The sequence below is a fragment of the Sylvia atricapilla genome, chromosome 3, assembly GCF_009819655.1.
Source record: "Sylvia atricapilla isolate bSylAtr1 chromosome 3, bSylAtr1.pri, whole genome shotgun sequence".
Lineage (NCBI taxonomy): Eukaryota > Metazoa > Chordata > Aves > Passeriformes > Sylviidae > Sylvia > Sylvia atricapilla.
In genome coordinates, this window is record NC_089142.1 from 29839159 (window position 1) to 29853880 (window position 14722).

At 36.2% G+C, this 14722-nt stretch overlaps 1 protein-coding gene across 12 annotated transcripts in view; it reads left to right on the plus strand.

Annotated features, from left to right (window-relative positions):
* The window catches only part of RIMS1 (regulating synaptic membrane exocytosis 1), a 301446-nt gene that overhangs the window by 165091 nt on the left and 121633 nt on the right, over positions 1–14722 (plus strand). For all 12 annotated transcript variants that reach the window (XM_066315004.1, XM_066315003.1, XM_066314990.1 and 9 more), the window contains 2 exons: positions 13627–13694; positions 14406–14516. In XM_066315004.1, the coding sequence (XP_066171101.1) occupies positions 13627–13694; positions 14406–14516 (179 nt within the window). The remainder of the gene's footprint in view (positions 1–13626; positions 13695–14405; positions 14517–14722) is intronic.

Below are 14722 nucleotides of genomic sequence, written 5' to 3' on the forward strand. Positions count from 1 at the left end.
ATGTTTCTTGGTCGGTAGCAGATGATTGCTACTGAAATATATAAAAACTGGATGCTTTCCTCCTCCAAAAAAAAAAAAAAAAACAAAACCTCCTAAAAAGAGCATGTCTCTGAATAAAGAAGAGTTAGACAGTTATATGTTCCTTCTGCTTAGCAGTGGCCAGGGATATTCTGTGAGTTTTGCTGTTGACTGACATGTGAGAATGTGAAAGAGAGTGTTCAGTGCCTTGGATTTGATCCAGAATTACAGGGAAACAACTTAATTAGAAATGTATTTTCATGATTACTAATAGATCCATATATTCTTAAGTATGTAAGAGCTGTAAGCTCTCATTAGCTTTACTATTTCTATTTTATCCCTTCTATGCTTCTCTTTGTTTGCTTTGTTTTCTCACATTTTAGTTTCTAAACTAAAGCAGGTTTTTGTATTTTGAATGTCCTGCACTGTACTTTGGAAGTCCTGCAGTATGTAGATAGGCTTCAGAAGACCATCTGTTTGTACAGTGGAAGGCTATCTCTGCCACAGAAATAACTTTATTATTTTATTATTTTATTATTTTATTATTTAATAACTGTATCATTTGGATATGATTACAGTAGATTAAATACTTTAGTAAATTCTATTAGCTATAATTCTCTAATCATCTGGCTTTTGCAAATACAAGTTCTGCTTTTCTATTTTATTTTGAACATGTAATTTGGAATACAAAATGTTATTTCCTGGGGGGTTTTGTTTGGCATATATTTTCCTTACATAAAACTATGTTTCCATGCATGCATCTGTTATATATGAAAGTATTTCAGTTATCCTATTAATTTGTAAAAAGTGGTAAGTTTTTTTCTCAAGGGCTGTTTGGGTTTTCAGTGCTCTAGAAGTAAATCTGCAGGTTGGGGTGTTTTACATAAATTTAAAAAGCCATGTTTCCTTTACACAATTTCTTCATCTGTGCAGTTGATTAAACTTGCTCAGTGCACCACTGCTGAATATAAATAATAACTGCAGCAGTAGTATTGATTACTGAGGTGCCTGAGCTTGTGTCTGCTGTTGGCTTGAAGCTTCTTTCCTATTCTATCCAGAGAGGAAGGGGCTTTTTTTCCCCCTCATCTCGTTACGTGAGGATCGTTGATTCTGGATTCCTGAAATCATTAGCTCTTCCTGAAGACTGCGACTCCTTGTCATTGCAGCGACCGTGTAGGAACTAATGCAGTAATCGATGCTTGCTCTACACTGCAGAGATTTGTTTTGATGACAAGAGCTCTCGTTAGCCCTGTTTGGTGTCACTGCTCTTGAGTGTTTGACACTGCAGAATAATTTGGCTTAGAATCAGGACGCAAGGACCTCATGACTTTTTTTATATCGTCTCCTTCACACTGAAGTGGATTTTTGCTGGCATTACGGTTTTGCTACAGTTGCAGGCTGGATTCAGCACCTGCTAGATGCCAGTTGTGCTTTAAGCATTCTCTTGCTGAAGCTGCTATGTTTGCTGGGGTTCTTCAGTTTCTGCTCCATACGTTGCATTCAGGGACAGGTAAATAAGGAGCTATATAGTGCTGAGTTTTTAATTATAATTTTGTATTTCATATTTTAAACAAAATTATATCCTTTTATGAACAGATTTATCTAACTGTGCAGTTTTAGTGGAGGTGCTCTATCCTCATAATGTTAAAGTGTTAATTGTAGCATATATTCAGCTTAGAGAGGGAATAAAGAACCATTTTGCTTTTAAGTCTGTGTTTCAGTTATGTTTATATTTTTGAAGCTCATGTGCTTAATATAATTTTACTGTAGTGATGCTATATGAAATGAGCTTTTAAATAAAAATCTGTATTTTGAAAGTGCCCATCAAAATATAAATGTGTTTTTGGAAAGTAATAATAATATTCCTATTGCATTATGACTTCCGCATTATGAGGAAGTCAAGGATAAAGAATTTAGACATTTTTTCAGGAAAGAAATGAACATTCCTGTGTATTACTTCTTTTTGGCAGAAGACAATTGACAAGTCCTTGATGTCTTGAATTATTCTATTCTTAGCAGCTTTAAAAAGTTCAGAATGTGATTCTATTACCTTTTTTTTTTTTTTTTTTTTATATTATTTAGGGGGAAAATCATTAAACTCGTGTACATAGAATAAAAATATATTGGTTTAGGATAAGATGCAGTTATGGTTATAATTATATATGGGTTATAATAAATGTACAGTTCTGGTTATATTGTACATTATTTCTGCATGATCATATTGATGCATTGCACTTTCTGCTCAGGGAAAGACATCAGCTTTTACATTTTGTATTTGAAATGAAGTCCTCAGCTAAACCACTGAAGGATCACAGGAGGAAGTGAGAGGAAGGATTCACCACTGCAAGTTCCTTGGGGGTTATGCAGTGTGTTGAGAATAACAAATACCTTTAAAATCCTATATCTAAGTAGTTGATAACACTGTTTATAAAAATTGGTTTTGAAAAGTAGTTTTTTCATGCGAAGAATTAATCCTAATGATGTAGGATAGAATTAAGTCATGAAAGAGATTTTATCTTCTTGAAAATAATGTTTTAGATACTATATTTTAAGACATATGTTAAAAATCTATTTAATTTCTACAGAAATTAGAGAAGAATTAGTTTAATGAGGGCAGAATGTTGAGGGATGTATTGGAGAAAATTTAATAGGAGTCAAAACAGAGATGGAACAGAAACAGCAGCAGGAATATCAAGAAGACAAAATGCTGAGGTTGGGAGAGACAATGGTCAGCCTTTGCTCTGCGTGGAGTTTAAAGGATAAGACTGGAGAACACCTCTGGCTAAGGTCAAAGTCTTGCACTCTCTCATGCTTAATAAGTTGTTTATAGGTACATAAACAAGAGAAATCTGTTTCTTCTTCAAGCTGTTCACTGTGTGGGTGGTTGTAAAGTACATTGCAGAGGTCTCTTGCACATCTTGGCAAAAGTAGATGAAGAAGGTGAAATAGGATTGGGATTGAGAAATACAGAGCATTGACATCCTGCTTTGTGGTGATTCAAAGCTGAGCTGTGGGCAGTGAACAAACAGCAGCATGTCTCCAGCCTTTGGAATAACGTGGACCTGAGAGATCTAAAAGATGCTTTAAAATCACACTCAGCCCCACATCCCCTGACTATAGAGATATAATGGACTATTAAACCAGCCTATCTATAGCTCTTGGTCCATTAAATTTATATAATCTCTCCCCCATAATGACACTTCAGCATCCTAAATATTCCTCTCTGAAAATTTAAGTGTGCTGCAAAGAAAGAACCTGAGAGAATGAGCTGTCATCAAGATCAGCTCTTATGTCAAAGTATTGGTTAAGTGCAAGGCTGCCCAAAATACAAACCACGATGGACAATAAAACAAAACAAAGTACCCCAAACTAACAACAAAACCTTAAGTTCCTCACCAGTTTGTCCTTTGGAGGTATTTTTGTAGCAAAATCAGGAAAGGCACTAAATTCTTGGTCTCTAGCCAACCCTCTAACTCCCAAGGGCAAAGATAGTGGTTTTCCAACAGCAGCCAGGCTTGTATGCCGTCCTCTCCTGTTACCATTGAAATCAGTTATATCCACCTCATCATCTTCCTCACTGCTAGTTCTCAACTGGTGGATTTCTCCCTGTTTCTACACTAATTTAGCCTGGTCTGAGTATCGAGGCATTTCTTTGGCTGCTCTGAGCCTGATCCTCTATTTCAGTTTGTTTTTTTCCTAGTTTTTCAGGATGGCTTTGAAGTCTGGTTCTGGCCTCCTGTAAAAAGCCGTTCCTCTGTCCTTGGGGTCAAGTCTGTTACAAGTCTAATATGTTTCTGTTTTATTACATGGAACAGTAGTGTGAATGTTGACTATTAATTACTGTGTTCCAGACAAACATTACAGATCCTGCTCAATAAATACTCTGCGGGATATTTATTACCAATTTTAGTCAAATAAGTTTAGAATATATTTAGAGTATTATTTTCTGAATAGGTTTTCACCTTACACTTGACATGTTTTCCTGGTGTGACTCTTAACATGCTCATAAACAAAACTGCTCAGCTGAATGTATTTGGCGTTTGCTGATAGAGCCAAATAGTAGCAGATTCTTCACATAGTATTCTGGATTGACGACTACTTGGTATTAGATACTAAGTAGTAGGGACTGAATAGTTGCAGAATTATCTCAGTTGTTTTTTCATACATCACTGTTTGCATTATAATTTGTTATATATAATGCATATTTCTAATATGTCTTGTGCGCTTCCTGGTACTTGATTGCTGTAAGTTACACACTCAAAGGGAACTTTCCACTGATTCTTGCAGAAATTGAAATATTTATGATTTAGTTCGTCAGTCTTCCGCTGCATTTCTCCCTCTTCTGAATTGGCCTAGTTCTGCTTCTGATGTTGGTATTATTTCTTAAGTGCTTCCATGATTGCTGGACTCCTTTTGCTGTTGTGGCAGCTTCCTTATTTTCTCTAAGGTTGGAGTGTTTTGCTTTGGTTATTTGGCAATTGGATTTTCATTTATTTATTTATTTGGTTGGTTTTAGGAAGGTTTTTTGGCTTTTTTTCTGCTTGACTTTGTTCCCTTTTTGAAGATCATGAAGTTTATTTATGTTTACATTCTTAACTATTTCCTCTCTATTGGTGGGAAGCAAAGCTCCAAAGATCCTTTGCTCATTTTTTTCCTAGTGTCAGTGATCTCTCAGAGTGCACTCCAAAGATTCTCCCTGCAGTATTCCTCTCTGAACTGGAGAAACAAAACCTCTCATTATCTTCTAATGCAGCATAATTGAGGATACTGATGAACGATATTTTAAACACCCAAATCAAACAGAAGCAGTAACAACAACAAAAACACACACAAAAAAAAAAACAAATCAACAAAAACTAAACAAAAAAAACCCCTCCTTATTTGGTCTTCCAGAATATGACCCCATCATGGTACTGCTGAAGTGCTTTTCTCTTTAATTAGAGAATTTGATCTGCTGTATTTCCTTCTACATTCCTGAAGCTCAGAACAACCAAGAGCCTTTTTTCCCCCTCATTCTCAGACTTTCTTTTTCATTAGATTATTAATTATCTCCCCCAGTTTTCATGAAGATGAAATTATGAATAACAAGATTATGAAATATAATTTTGTTATTTCTTAAGTATCTTGTGTTGGTTTGCATGATGGACTCTGTGTGTATATGTTGGACAACAGAAAAACTCACTGTCTTTCTCCCTTTCCCTGGTTCTGTGGATAATGAGAAGCTTTGCTTTCATTTGCTGTTGTTTCTATCAGCATGTCTGTAAACACCGTGTGTTTTCTTCTGTATCTGAGCAGAAATGCCTTTCTTCTTTCCACACAGTGGTAGAAAATTGCATTCAAATAAGTTTCTCTGAACATTGCCTGTCTTGGTACCTTATCTGCAGTGTGTATTACCAGGGCACTGATGCCTTACTGGGCATTGTATCCATGGGACTTCTAATGTGTAGGCTGCTGCTTTACAGACTTACAGCCACTTTCTTTTCTGTTTTCTTCATCCTTGTTAAATTTTTTTAGCTATTGGCAGTATAGAAACAGCCTAGGATTTGAGAAGAGTTTATTTTCAGCTTTGATTTTCAATGATAATTTGTTAATAAATCAGTTTTTAACAAATATTAAAACAAACAAACAAACAAAAAAAATTAAGATTTTTAAAACTCTCAGAGGAAAAAAACCAAAGGAGGCCAAAATGGAAATACTACCTTTTTTTGCAATCAACACCTACTCAATTGGTTTAATGTGCACAGCAGATTGGGAAAAAACCTAAACCAACCCACAGGAAGAAAAATTGTATTATGCTGAAGGACAGCATGGTGTATTTGAAGTGCTGGAAGTTCTTTCAGAATAGCAGAAAAAAAAAATATTAAGAACTTGTCAGGCCTTTAGTGTACTAGGTAGCTATGTGTCATAGCTCATAATCCAAAATTATGAGACCATGTGACTTTTTGAGATAATCTGCTATACATTTTTCAAATTTCATTACACATTGAACAAAAATATAATCAAGAAATCATATCAAAATTGAAAGTGTTAATGATATGAAACAGGAACTCAGTGAAACTGTTGACACAAGTTAGTGCCAATATTGAATTGGAATTAAATAGAAATAATACATTTATTCAGAGAAGCTCTAAATTTCCAGGACATCTCCTTCCATTCCTCCCATTAATCTACAAAATTAGATTCAGCTCAAGAGAGCAATCCCAGTCAGCAAAATCAGAGACAACCATTAGACAGCAAAATTTTCCTTACATCCTTAAATGCCGCAGTATCAAAATCAAAATGTTTGCCTGTTGATTTTAAGTACCTGATGCTAACCATTTTTCTGGTATCCTCAAGAAAATATTTTTTATGAACCTCATAAAGTAACTTTCAGATTATGCAAGTTCATGCATCTTGCTTAGTATTTTGTATCTCTAAATTTGTCACACTTTGTCATGACCCTACAGAATATGCTTTTGAGGGCCATGCCTCTGTGAATCATACATCTTCTTGGACTCACATGCTTGCAGTAAGACTTCCACGTCCTCAGAATAGCAGTTTAGATGATCTCCAAGACAAAAATAAGAATCTAGCTGGAAACAGGTTGATGAACTAGTGAAGACTCTGGGTGTTTGAGTGAAGTTACTAAAGAATCTTTGCTCAGGGAGTTAATAAGAAAAGTCCTTAGAGATTCACAAAACTTAGAACAGCTTCCTTGTTATGTCACTTGTGTCTATGCTAAAAATTTTAGAAACATTCAAAAATCCTCAGTTTGTTAACTATATAGGTTGTGATTTTTAGTTTAAGCTTCCATTGGCAAGATTAGAGACTCTTTCTTTCAGGAATTTATAAAGCCTTAAAGCAGCACTGAAATAATTCAGGTAGGAAATCCATTTTCTGAAACATAGAATTTGGCCCAGCTCATTTGATGTTGGAAGGTCTTTTGCAAGTCTGTCTTTTAAGTAACCTTCATTCATCAGTGAGCACAAATGAAACATATCATTATAAAAAAGTGTATGTTTAACCTATTTAAAAGCAAATCACAATCTATGGTATAAAAATATCTGGGTAAGAAACTCATACTATATTTTAAACAAACTACATAAAATGGTCCTTAAACCAGACAAAAAAAAATACACTGAAATACACATTTTCATAATCAGCAACTGACAAATCATTCCTTTACAAAATAAAAAATAATCATGAATTTGCAAACTTTCGTAAAGGAACAACTTTGCCATGGTAACTATGGGAGAAGTCAAATGGATTTTCCTTTTCACTAGATTTTAGCCTAATATTAGTGCCCTTAAGCATCTAGATAATATTTCATAAGTTCACTACTCCCTTGTCTAATTATTTCTCTATTTCTTGTTTGCAACTAGCAGGATCACTTTGTTCAAAATGTAACTACCGCTTTAAAATATTTTCAAACCAAGAAGTTTGTTTCAAATTTTTAAAAAGTGTTATTTTTTTATGAGAAAGAGTATAAATTATCCTTATCTTCTAAACTCAAAAGTTAGGAATAACCAATTATTTCTAGTTTGTATTTAATAAGCCCAGGCTGTCAGTTCTCTATATCTGAAAGCCTAGTGCTTGATAAAGCTGTGTAGAACCTTTTCCAAAGATTTTTTTGTTACTCAGAAATTTGATTAAGATATAGAAAAGTAATTTTATATCACATCATTAAATGAAAATACCTAAATAAATACTGAATTGAGGAAGTAATTTAAGAGCCTAGTTCTAGTTTTGGAGCTATGTGCCACATCTTTATCTGAAATAGGAGTATTATATATATAAATTGTCACTTCTAAGTGTCAATTCTGAGTGATCTTCTAAGGGTGTACTTCTCTTTATTTTAACTTTGGAGTCTTAGAGTATGTTAATATTCAGTGCTTAGGACATTTTCCAGCAGGAAAACAAATTATGTTTTTTCAAATTACGTTTTCAAAAGAAAACCTAAATTTGAGAGCATTGTGATGCATTCTTCCCAGAAACTGCATGAGCCAGCTTGTCCTGGAACTGTTGAGATGATAAATTACAGATATTGTCCTGGAAGGATTTAAGTTCTTAACTGTAGACGTCTGAAGTGGGTTGGTTTGAGACTAAGAGATAATGAATATTTTTGTGAAGCTTTCTGTATAAATAGGCAATAGGTAGTTTTTGAATTCTCTGCTTGCCACATGATTGTGAGGGCAGTTTGCCAAGCCAGGGTACTCTCATATTCTCTTTCTGTGGTTAGTTAGCAGCTTGAACTAGAATGATTTAAGCATGTTGTTTATACACTGAATTATTTTTTTGATAAAATGATAGAATGTTTTTTCCTGTGTCTAGAAGTACTTTCTTGTTTAACAATAAGATGTACCACATCTGTGACAGCAGCTCAGCAGAGTGATTGTCCAAACAGCCAGGGATCAGGTTAGGAAAGCTAAAGCCCTGATAGAATTAAATCTAGCTGGGGACATCAAGGGCAACAAGGAAAGTGGCTATAGGTGTGTCAGTAATAAATGGAAGACTAGAGAGAATGTGGGCTCTCTCCAGAAGGAAAGAGGAGGCCTGAATACCTTGAATATGGAGAAAGCTGAGGTACTGAATTACTTTTTCCCTCAGTCTTCACTGAGAAGTGCTCCAGCTACACTGCCCAGGCTGCCGCAAGCAAAGACGGGAATTGGGAGATCAAGAAAGTGCCCACTGTAGCAGGTGAGGTTTGAGATCATCTAAGGAACATGGAGGTGAACAAGTCCATTGAGCCTGATAAGATGTGTCTGACAGTCCTGAAGAAAGTGCTAGATGAAGTGGTTAAGTCACTATCCATCATATTTGTGAAGTTGTGGCAGTCTGGTGAGGCTACCACTGCCTGGAAAACTGGAAACATAACCCATTTTTAAAAAGAGAAAAAGGGAGATGTTGGGAACTACAGGCCAGTCAGTCTGACCTTTGTGCCCAGCAAGATTGTAGAGCACATGATCCTGGAAACTGTGCTAAGGAAACTGGAAAATAAGGAGGTGATTGGTGACAGCCAACAGGGCTTCACTACAGGCAACTAATGCCTGACCAATTTAGTTGCCTTCTACAATGAGATTACAGCATAAAGGAAGAGTAATATCAGTACCCATACTTTTGCAAGGAATTTGACACTGTCCCGTATATGGCATCCTTGCCTCTAAACTGGAGAGACATGGACTTGATCAACGCACCCCAAGTACAGACTGGGTAGAGAATGATTAGAGAGCAGCCCTGAGGAGAAAGACTTGGGAGGCATTGGTGGATTAAGAACTCAACATAAGCTGCCAGCTTGTAGCCCAGAAAACCAAATTCATCCAGGGCTGCCTCAAAAGCAGGGTGGCCAGCAAGTTGAGGACAGTGATTCTGTCCCTCTTCTCCACTGTGGTGAGATATCACATGGAGTGCCACATCCAGGTCTGGGCTCCCAGCATATGAAGGACATGGATCTGCTGAGTGAGAGTGAGTCCAGAGAAGACAATAAAGATGGTCAGAAGATGGAAGCATCTCTCCTTGAAGACAGGCTGAGAGAGTCGAGGTTGTTCATCCTGAAGAAGAGGAGACTCTGGCGAGACCTTCTAGTAGCTCTTCAGTACCTAAAGGAGGACTAAAAAAAAAACCTGTGGAAGGAGTTTTTACAAGTGATTATAGTGATAGGGACACAGGAGAATGGGTTCTAAAAAGAGTATATTTAGATAAGATCTTGACTGTGAATGTGGTGAGATGCTGGAACAGGTTGCCCAGAAAAGTTGTAGATGCCCCATCCCTGGCCATGTTCAAAGCCAGGTTGGATGAGGCTAGGAGCTACCTGGTCTAGTGGAAGATGTGGTTGGAACTGAATGATCTTTAAGGCCTTTTGCAACCCAAGCCATTCTGTGGGTTAATTAGAGAGAAGTAGTCTGACTATTCAGTTTGCAGAGTAATTTTAGATGTAGCCTCTGAAAAATATTTGTTTTAATTTTCTTAGTCATCTGATAGAACTGCCGTATTAATTAGCAGATACATGTGCTAATGGTCAGTGAAGTGCCTAACATGGACTGACTGACTCTTACCATTAGATTCTGCTTCTTGTCTTAAGTAACTCCTGCAAATCCAGTGCATATGGATTTGAGCAAATCGCTGAAGTACATTCTTGGCTGAGTATCAGTAGTCTCTGAATACGATCTGGATGGATTTGGGTAAATATCTTGGGGTATTTTATCCCCAGAATTCAAAACTCTTTGGAAATCAGCATGACGGTTCATACACAATAACAGATCTTCTCCTATTTTGCCCTTGTTTTGGCTTTGTGAGAGGGACAAGGCCATTTTTTCCAGAACTTCTCAGCTTTTCAGGATCTTACTTAAAATCACGGTACTCCAGCATTAGGTTTTGGTATGGATAATGCTGCTGAAGACAGTATTTTCAAGAAAGTGGATTTTTGGTGGTATGAGTTAGCTTTCTCTTTATTTAGAAAGCACACATACTGTGGATATAAAAACAATGAGAATTTATTAAGAGTCTTACTCCCCATCTTGAATTTTGATGGAAGGCTACGAAAGTCTTATGGAAAAAGCTCAACGTATTTGTGTCTTGTAAGTTATTATTGTATCTGTGTGCATTCAAGAGTAAAGCAACTGAGCAGCAGCATGTTAATAGGAAAAGCATTTCCTTGCTGTTAGGATACAACTTTTGAATTATTCCCTTAGGAAATAAGGTTTTACAAATATGTACTCTGTTTTACTCAGTTAGTCTTAAGGAAATCATACATTAAAACTGCAAATGCATTTTTAATGACATGTTTTAGGAATACATCAGTACAAAGTACAATGTACAAGGAATAATGCTGCAGTATACGTGAATTTTCATGGGGGCGTATTATTTTTAAGTTGTTGATGTTTTTAAAGAATGGTTTAAAAGGTATTCAAAGCAGTTTAAGCCTATAAAGCTATTATTTGCTCTTTATGAAAGTAGTTTTTTCTTCTCTATAACGTCTTAAATTTTCCTTTTTTTTGCTGGTTATTTTCAATGACTTTTACCAATGGAGAGTGTTCTCTGTGTATAGGGATTTTTGTTTTCAGTTTTGGTGGGTGTTTTCTGGAGAAAACCTGAAATTTTGAGGCCATGCTCTTAGTAAGTTTTTGTAGTTATTTACCTATTCCTAGATCTCCATAATGCTGCTGCAGTTAAGTTATTTTGTGCAGTTAAACAAAGAGTGAGTTCTGGAGTATGGCAGTACAGGAATGGAATGAATAGGCATTAGGCAAAGTAACAGCAATGCCATAGGATGACCAAGGACAAGATATTTTCAAAGATATAACAAAGTACTGAACTGCAGATGTCCTTAATATCAGCGTTGCTGGCATAATATATTTTTAATGCCCATTTGGGGAGTTTTCTCATTTGTGTCTTAACTTTTAATGTTCTATTTGATGAGTGTTTATGAATAGATTAACTGGCATTTTCCATCATATAATCTTTTTTGTAGTTATAAACTCCCCATTCATTTGTGTGCCAGTGGTCTGTATCATATTGAGTTTTAATAGAAATTTTAAAATTAAGTCATTTTTAAAGAAGGTGTACTTTTCTCTCCTCAATTCATGTATTTTTGCAGCTTTTAAAGTATTCACCAAATGGTAGACTTACCACTTTCAGTGACTTTCAGTGAAGCTGTTTGATTCAATAGCTACCTTTATAACTTCTGAGCGTGTCATTCATGTTCCAGCTCAGCAAAGCTGCATTTGCAGTGCAGTTCCTGCTTTCAGCTTTTGAGAGGATTGTTGAGGGTGAGAGAATTGGTGTAGTGGCCAGCTGCTGTGGATAGCTGATGTCTGTAGCTGATGGCTTGGAGTTTAGCAGAGCATGGGACAGACAGAAGGGGGGAAGGGACAGACACCTAAAGGTCTAGATGTGGGAAGGAGGGTGCAGGAATATAGCTTAGCATCAAAGGATTTGATGTCAAAGAGAGGTTAAAATACAGAACCTTACGAAAGGACACCAAAGCCAGAAGCAGAAGCAGGCAGATGGATGACAGAAAAAAATGGACAGGGAAGAAAAGGCAGCAAACGGTAGGTAGATGGTAGGAATAGGAAAATCAGGAGGTTAGAAAGACAGATGTATGAGAGAATCTTGCTACAGCTGAGACTTGGTGGACAAGGATGCTAGGTGAATTAAGTAAATGGTCATGAATCTGCAGTAACCAGGAGGAAGGCCAGCAAGGAAACTTGGAGCAAGAAGCTGAATCTAGGAAGGAAGACAGGAGAAGAAAGCAGGGAACAATGGGGATAAGCAGAACTGTTTTTGAGGACTTGGAAACATTCATCTGCATGCTGGAGCTGACACTTATTCCCTCTTGAACATTTCTCTATTGCTGAGCAAATAACTCTGAAACAAGAAGACAAAGTGTGTTGTGTTTGGCCTGTGGCAGCCCAGCCCACACAGGAGATAGTTCATTTTGGTGCTACTGTTGAGTCCATTACTGAAACTCAGGGAGCTCTGTGCCATCGGTTTGAGTTTACTGCCAGCACTGCAGATGTCAGTGTAGTTTGTGGGTTTGTTGTTGTTCTTGCTGCAGTTTTGAAGTTTATAAAGGCACAAGGAAGGATCCTAAAAATAAAGCTGATGGATCTTTAATGTGATTTAATGTGTTTTCCAAACCTGCAGAACTGCAGTAGCTAATGAAACCACAAACAGTCTCATGTGGTTATGCATATGATAGTAATATGCTGTTTAAAAATAAACTTGGGCATCTGATCATGTAGATCAGATCAGATAAGCTATTGAAGATTTTATGAGTTATAGAGAATGTTACCACTTGTATTTCATAATTGGCATCTAAGTATTTGTAGAGAAAGAGCAAAAAAAAAAATCTCTGCATGTAAAGGTATCTTCTTCCTTGCATGTTTTGTTTGGGCTTCTATTAGATCACTACTTTTACTAGAACACAGGCATCTCACAAGTGTTATAGAGATCTGTTTTCTAAAGTAAGATATTGAAGATAATATTGCCAGAAGTGTCCTCCTTGTCATGATAGGCTTATGGCTTCCAGACTACTGTAATTCATGGTCTTTTTCTTGATGTACACAGCATTTAAGTTTGTCCCAAGTGAAAGAAAATATATCAGCCTTGTACCTGCTGTTGGTACTATTTGCTGTATTTGTGTGGCTGTTCTCTCTGATACTCTGTACCAGCTCCTGTCCCTCTGTAAGGTACCTGTTGTCACAACATTAATCTTTGCAGATTCTAGAGCGTGGTTGACTGTTCTGTCCTTAACTATAGTTAAGTGCCTATTTTGTGGAGTATTCCCTCTCATGTTGTCATTAGCTGTAGTCCTGTGTGTTTATTATGGAGATGGTGGGGAGGAGGAGGGCTGTGAATGTGATGCTTTGGGGTCCATTCTTGGACTGAGCAAAGGTAAAATAGACAGTGTGCACAACCAATTCTAAGGTGCAATTCCTGAAAAAGCAGAGGTCCAAATAAATGTATTATTTTATATTAATGCACTATATTGTTTTCAAATTGAGATATTGATTTGAATCATAGTAAAGGTTTTGTCTTTGCTTCATCAAATGATTGCATGCAGAAGTAATCATTCATACATCTTTCTCTGTTTGAGAGATTACACATTTCTTTTTATTCATATTCTTCCAGGTGACTTGGATTATTACTGGCTGGATCCTGCCACGTGGCACAGCAGGGAGACGTCCCCGATTAGTTCGGTAAGAAATAGAAAAATAGGGGTTCATAAGTATGAGTTTAAATGTTTGCTAATGATTTTGGTTCAGCAAAGATGTTTGACTGTAAAAAAAATTCTACACAAATCGTATGAAAATTTGTTTTAGACTACCAAAGAAATGGAAATCAAAAAGTAAGTGTTATCAATATGAATATTTGTAAAATTGCCTGAATTTTAACTTGAGTTTATTTATTTTATAGACATGGCAGTTAATTATATTATGAACCCCCAAAAAAAGCAGTTGGGGAAAGATTAGTGATTGTTTTAAGACTTGGAGTATAATTTTGATTTTATTACATAATGACCGATCATATGGTAGACCTGCATAACATGTGTTCTTCTAAAGAACAGAATTTCTGAATGCACTTTTGAGTCATGTAATTTAAAAGTAAATATTGAATTTGATTACCTAAGGTGCGTTTAAAATGTTTAATTGCATTGAAGTTTGACATGGATTATAATTTTATCTGTAGACTTAATGCTGAGATTTTCTTACAAGATGCATAAATGTTTAATATAGCTGGGCTCCAACAGAAGTAATCAAAGAAAACTCATGTGCAATATGTGACACATCTGAAGGATTTTTCTGTCTTCTGTGACATGATGATACAGTAATTTTATTGGTTTATACATGTGCATCCAAATATTGGAGGGTGGTCACACTTCTTTAATTCCAGTGCTGTTTTTTTGACAGCATCCCGTAACGTGGCAGCCTTCCAAAGAGGGGGATCGCTTAATTGGGCGTGTTATTCTTAACAAGAGAACGACCATGCCTAAAGAATCAGGTGCATTACTGGGGCTAAAAGTAAGTATTACATGATTTATGTGCTAAATGAAACAAAGTCCCATTGACCTTAGACATAAATGTGTAACATATTAAATCAGAGGACTCTCCAATCATATGGTCTTCTGACAAATAACGTATTCCTCTCTTTTACTTAATTTTGAAAGTTATACAGATAAATTATGACTATAATAATTTACTCCTTCTGTACATTTTTCAGTCATCCA